The 6,539-nt window shown below is 36.3% G+C and overlaps 1 protein-coding gene across 1 annotated transcript; it reads left to right on the top strand.

Annotated features, from left to right (window-relative positions):
• The first annotated feature begins 1,469 nt into the window (after nt 1-1,469).
• On the top strand, nt 1,470-5,387 carry pi15a (peptidase inhibitor 15a). Its single transcript, XM_016278581.1, has 6 exons — nt 1,470-1,569; nt 2,116-2,442; nt 3,189-3,307; nt 3,465-3,597; nt 4,210-4,325; nt 4,911-5,387. Exons 2-6 carry the CDS (start codon nt 2,164-2,166, stop codon nt 5,044-5,046), a joined length of 783 nt encoding a protein of 260 aa, XP_016134067.1. The 5' UTR covers nt 1,470-1,569; nt 2,116-2,163; the 3' UTR covers nt 5,047-5,387.
• Nucleotides 5,388-6,539: the final 1,152 nt, after the last annotated feature.

The following is a 6,539-nucleotide window of genomic DNA, read 5'->3' as shown; positions in this document are numbered from 1 at the left end:
TATATATATATATATATTTTTTTTTGCCATTTTATGCTTTTATTGAGATAGGACAGGTGGACAGGAAACAAAGTATGAGAGAGAGAGGGGGATGGGATTGGGAAAGGTCCATGAGCCAGGACTCAAACCTCGCTGCCCACGAGGCCATCAGCACAGACAATGACTGATTGTTCAATCATTTATTTAACCGATTCATTGAAAAAACACTTTTTTAAAGATATTTTTTACATATTTTAGTATCAACATCAGACAACACTCGGACAGATTTCTTACCTGCATGCATCTCAAGGTGATTAGTTTTGCTCAGATTTTGCTCATCTCTAACAATTCACTTGTTTGATTTGTTACAAAAAACACTTCAGGAATAAAACAAGTTATATAAATGGGCTATGAAGAATTTATTTATTGAAGTTATTAAAGGATTTGTTCAAAAACACTGACTGAACCATGCAAAAACGAAACAAGTGATGAAAATGAATCATTGAATAATTCACTCAAGCAGTTAGTTCAAAAACGCTGAATCGTGCAGTCATGAAACAAGTGATAAAAATGAGTCATTAAATAATTCACTCAAACGACTTGTTAAAAAACACTGAATAATTTAGGAATGAAACAAGTGATCATTAAATCATTAAATAATTCACTCAACACTGAATCCATCCAGAATGAACAGCGCTACTGTGATTTGCAGTTGTTTTGCTGCTGTTTGTTTGGAACAGTTTTTGTCAGTGTAAAAACAAAGTAACTGGGAATAAATGTGTCTAAAATGTTTTACATTCTTGTTTATTAAAGTGTTGTATATCATGCACTGCCTCCTAGTTATTCCAGTAGGTTTGTGAATATGTGGCTTAATAAAGTCCTAGTTCACCACACAAAAGAGGGCCATCTTTTCTTTTTCTTTTTTCTTCTTACTTTAAAAGGGTACATCAGTGTTTTTAGTTTTACAACCAGTTTGCAAGAGTGGTAGGTTGTGACAACAGCACTCTTCATGCTTTTTGTACTAATAATTTGTACACGGTTATTGATAAATTGTAGATTTCTAAAAGATTTTAATTTTAAGTCAATAAATATCAGACCATTATATTAATATCTGAGACACCCTGTACTAAAAACAGTTACAGGCATTTAAACAAAATTAGTTACAACACTCTTTGGTTTATTAATACTCATATATTTTGTTAATTTGGAGCCTCTAATTAATTATCCATTGCAATGGACTAAGCTGCATTTCGGGGTCACAGGATTATTCACTTGCTTATCTTCTGTTTTCTTTTCTACTCACGCCAGATGTGCAAACTAAAAGCAGATGTTTTGATTAAGCCTGCTTGGATCTGCCATCAGATGATGTGATGTCACGCTTCAGGTGACGGATGGGGCGGAACCCCGCGCACCTTCAACACTTCCTGAACCGGTACCTCAGCCGTATATAAACCCGCAGCGCTTCTCAGCAGGGAGAGAGAGAGAGAAGTCTCGAGTTCACAGAGAGTCAAAGCAAAGCTGCTGCTGGACAGACTCAGGCAATAAGGAGACGTGTTTATGTCCACAGGCTGCTCTAGCATCTCTGAGAAGGTAGGAACATTTTTGTGCTCGAGCAATCTTTATACTTAGATTGTATGTTGGTAAACTGATGCGTGGATTGTAGAGGCAAATGTGTTTAGAGATAAATGTTGAATTTCATGTTAGTTATTTTAAGGAAAACTGTTTTTATTTCTATGCATGTCAAATCCTTTTGCAAAAATCAATACAAGTTTATATGAATGTTCAGTCAGCCTTTTTCATTTTATTTTTTTTAAAGTGTGTCATTTTTTTTATGACACTGGTGGCTAATGTTGACAGTAATATTGAAGACTTTTTTATTTGCTGCCTTATTTTGAAAAGTGGTGTCAAAGTTAAAACCTGCATTCATAAGTTTATTGCACAATCAATATGAATTGAATTACTGAACTCATACAATTGAGTAGAAATGGTATTCTGAAAAAAAAATTGAAAGCAAAGATGTAATAATGATAAAAATGTATTTATATTGTTGGCTCTATGGTACAGGAAGGGTCAAATGACATAATACAGTTTATTGCGTTCTCTAATGAATGGCAATCATTTATATTTCACATGCAGATTGTGCAAAAGGAATAGAAACCTCTCGCCACATCCCAGCCATCAATCATGAATGAAAACCGCTTGGCTATCGACATGCTGCTCTTGTGTATATCCTGTGGAGCAAGTGCACTGGCAGCCTTCAGTCCCACTGCCTCTTCATCTCTTCCAGCAACCAATTTCACTGATATTGGCTCTGCGCCTCCAAAATATCTCACTGAGGCCGCAAACCTTCCCAAAACCAGACGGAAACGTTATATTTCCCAGAACGATATGCTTGCGATACTTGATTACCATAATAAAGTCCGAGGGAAAGTTTTCCCCCCAGCCTCAAACATGGAATATATGGTAAGTCACTTACAATAATTACTTTGACATTTTTGAAATAAGTAGCCTATGATACAATCAAGAATAGTTTGGACTTTAGTAAAAAATTCTGCTTGTTTTGAACTTTTGCTCTACACCCTCACAGCAGTTCACTGGGTTCAGTTGTTTTATTTATTTCATTGTATAATTACCTGGCACTTTGCCTGGAAAGCGCATTGCTGCTGTTGTAGCTGGACACGTGAGTGTTGCACATGTAACGGCGCTCATCACAGGATGCAGAAATGACATACTTCTCTGTGTCCATTTGGCACTAGCAGCTGTTGAGCAGATTTAATTGGCTCGGACCACCAAAGTAGATCCTCTTCAACATAGATCAATGTGCTAAGACTACAGCTAAGCATTGAAATACTTCCAAAAGTGCACAGTCATGGCAAGTGCTGTAGTGTATCAGATATGTTTCAGTAGACCCAAATGTTAGATTTTCTTGAATAATTCTCTGATTTGACCAAGATTAAAGGGGTAAAGCTTATTGAATAATCTACTGTGGTGAATACAACTACAATTTTCCAACATAAAATACATTTTTGTTAATGCATATCCATCCGTGTTATTGTTTGGGGAAACTGTGCTATTGTGGACATAATTTCATTTCTGTGGGTGGGAATTTTAAGAAACCCATCATTAAAATGAAGAATAATTTCTGCAATTATGCAAATAATAAATTAATTTATTTTAGTGGACTGATAAAAGTGTATTACACGTCTCAGGTCTGGGATGACACTCTTGCAAAGACGGCTGAACAGTGGGCGTCCTCGTGTATTTGGGAGCACGGTCCTCGCAATCTTCTTAGATTTCTGGGTCAGAATCTTTCAGTCCGAACAGGAAGGTATGCATCTTCACCACCATCATTCCCAGTTTATGATCAGTGATGTTTCCTATGGTTATTTTCCACTATACCAATGGCCATTTGGGCCTGAAAGAGCAAGGAAAGCATTTCATCACACCATAATGAGATTTTGATGCTATGTTTGGATTGTTTACAGATACAGGTCCATTTTGCAGCTGGTAAAGCCCTGGTATGATGAAGTGAAGGACTATTCTTTTCCCTATCCTCGAGACTGCAATCCCAGATGTCCCCTTAAGTGCTACGGGCCTATGTGCACTCATTATACACAAGTGAGTTGATTATGATGATGTTTGTATAATTAATTATATCTTCAGCTACACAACCATTCAAAAGTTTGGGGTCAGTTATATATGCATTTTATTATTTATATGCATGTGGGTTTTTTATGAATACTTTTATTCAGCAAAGGAGCATTATATTGTTCAAAAGTGACTGTAAAGGCATTTAAAAGACTTCTGTTAAAAAAAAATAAAATGCTGTTCTTTTGAACTTTCTATTCATAAAATAATTCTGGAAAAAAGATATCACCGTTTCACAAAAATATTAAGCGGCGCAACCGTTTTCAACATTGATAATAATAAGAAATGTTTCACCAAATCAGCATGTTAGAATGATTTCTGAAGGACCATGAGACACTGAAAACTGGAGAAAAGGCTGCTGAGAATTCAGCTTTGCCATCACTGGAATAAATTACTTTTTAAAATATATTAAAAAAAGAACATGGTTATTTTAAAATTTAAATAATATTTCAGAATATTCCTGTTTTTATTGTATTTTTAAGAAAACAAATGCAACTTTGTTGAGCATAGGAGACTTTTTGAACGGTGGTAAATATCATTCAAATTTGACCGTTGCTCACTTTTTGCTTATGTTTTTACCAGATGGTGTGGGCAACCTCAAATAAAGTAGGATGTGCCATCAACACATGCCATAATATGAATGTTTGGGGCTCAGTATGGAAGAGGGCAACATACTTGGTGTGCAACTATTCTCCAAAGTAAGTATATGTTTTCTTGTGCTTTAGCTAAGCTAAACGGCTAAACCCAAGAGTGAAAATCTTCAGTAACATAATTAGGCTAAGCTAGCAACCTGACACGTCTCTGTTAAAAACATTTTTGACGTGGACATACATGGGGCCTTCTGGTTCAAAGACCTAGATGACCTCTTGCATTCCTGCCATATGTGGAATTTTAGCGGAATTCTACCTCTAATTCCAGAATCAAAGCACCATAATCTTGTGTGGCTGGTGACTTGTGACTGACTTGTGACCTCCTTTTTTCAGTCTTCTGAGGCGGCACACTTGAGCAAATTCTTAGGCTACTGCAGAGCAAGTTATTTATAAACTCTAGTTAAGACCCGACTTGCTAGCTGAGAGCTAGTTAAAGTAGATCCAGATTGATTTAAAGCTTGTCTTCTCAATGTAGAAACACAGTTAGAAATGGAAATGTGAAGTCTAGTAATTGCATTTGTCCTTTTCAAACCATCAAACGCCTCATAAAGCACAATTTTAAATATGAAAACGTATGTGGTTCTCTTTGTCCATTGGTGTGTCATTGACCGTTGTTGCTATTGTTGTTTACAGGGGGAACTGGATTGGCGAGGCCCCGTATAAAGTAGGTGTTCCTTGCTCCATGTGCCCTCCGAGCTATGGAGGATCATGCAGTAACAACATGTGCTTCCCTGCTGTGAACTCAAATTACCTGCACTGGTTTAAATAAACACAGACAGACAGAATGCACATGCCCCATCACAGAGACACTGTCCCTCATGGGAATTTGCACAACATTCCTGCATCACTATGTTTTTTTTTATTATATATGGGCCATATAGGACCATGGGCTGCAAGGCAGCATTTTTTTAAAGGTATGTACATAACTTATTTTTCAATGTTTATACCATGTATTATATTGTTTTGTGTATAAACCCAATGGTTTATTTCCTGAGAGGGACTCTACTGTGATCTGTCAAGACATGATTGGTGCTTACAGTATTCAACTGTAAAGGCCTATTCACACCAAGGACGATAACGATATAGTTCTAAAAACCGTTAAAGAATAGCAGAATACACACCACAGCTATAACGATAAAGGCACAGAGAGACGATATTGTTGGAATCACTTTTTTCACGATTTTTTTCCAGCTGATGAACGACGCAAACATTGACACCCAATCAGAATCCATCTTGCTACAATGAGCTCAAGAATTTAAAGCAGCAGATGAACGTGTGCTTAGAATAAACAGACGATATTATTTTTTTTATCTTTATAGTTATCATTCTTGGTGTGAACGGGGCTTAACTGTACTCGGAGAACACAAGGCGCAATTGCCAAAACTCCCATCAGGCTTTGTTGGCAAGTCTAACATTGCAAATTGTCTGTAGTGCCAGACTAGTCTTAACAGTCTTAAAGGGCTAGTTCACCCAAAATGAAAATTCTGTGGTTTACTCGTTCGTTAACTCGTATGGCTTTCTTTCATCTGTGGAAGACCAAATAAGATAATTTGTAGAACTAGATAATTTTCAGCTGTTTTTGTGTACATTATGAAAGTCAGAAAAGTAATATGGAATAATTTCACACCTCCTTTATGTCCTTTTTGGAGTTTGAAAGTTTTGGAACCCATTGACTTTAATTGTATGCACAGAAACTGCTAAATCATTTTGGTTTATTTTTATTTATTTTTTTGTGTCCCACAGTCATTTGACTCATCTTCATGTCGTTCCAAACTTGTATTACTACTACTTTTTTTTTCTTTTTCTTTTTCTGCACAACATAAAACAAGATATTTTGAAAAATGTTGGTAACCAAACCGTTTCGGTTTCCATTGACTTCCATTGCATGGACTAAAAATATAATAGAAGTCAGTAGGAAACAACTATTTGGTTACCAGCATTCTTCAAAGTATGTTCTTTTGCTCATGCAGGTTTGGAACAACATTCAAAATATCTCGTAAATAATGACCGAATTTTCATTTTTGGGTAAACTATCCATTTAAATCAATGCAATCAATTTACTTTAGTTCATGCAGCCTGTTTTGTGTGATGTCATATAACCCTTGGCTTTTTGGTGCTTCAGTTCAGATGTTAAGCTAGCTCTTCTTGAACTGAGCTGGAACACAACAGTACTTCGCTGGTTTGAATATACTCACTTGCATTCTTGGAAATGCTTTGCTTTGGGTCTTCCTTTTTGGAAGGTTTCCACATGCTTAAAGCCTA

The sequence above is a fragment of the Sinocyclocheilus grahami genome, unplaced genomic scaffold (genome assembly GCF_001515645.1).
Source record: "Sinocyclocheilus grahami isolate Dianchi unplaced genomic scaffold, SAMN03320097.WGS_v1.1 scaffold122.1, whole genome shotgun sequence".
Lineage (NCBI taxonomy): Eukaryota > Metazoa > Chordata > Actinopteri > Cypriniformes > Cyprinidae > Sinocyclocheilus > Sinocyclocheilus grahami.
The sequence above is the reverse complement of the archived record's forward strand: the minus strand, read 5'-3'. Positions and strand labels throughout refer to the sequence as shown.

What these genes read in the sequence shown, in the direction of transcription:
- pi15a (XM_016278581.1), top strand. Translation starts at nt 2,164, where the DNA reads ATGAATGAAAACCGCTTGGCTATCGACATGCTGCTCTTGTGTATATCC. An exon ending in TGTGCACTCATTATACACAA is followed by an intron (nt 3,598 to 4,209) that starts GTGAGTTGATTA and finishes TGTTTTTACCAG; the next exon opens with ATGGTGTGGGCAACCTCAAA. An exon ending in GTGTGCAACTATTCTCCAAA is followed by an intron (nt 4,326 to 4,910) that starts GTAAGTATATGT and finishes TGTTGTTTACAG; the next exon opens with GGGGAACTGGATTGGCGAGG.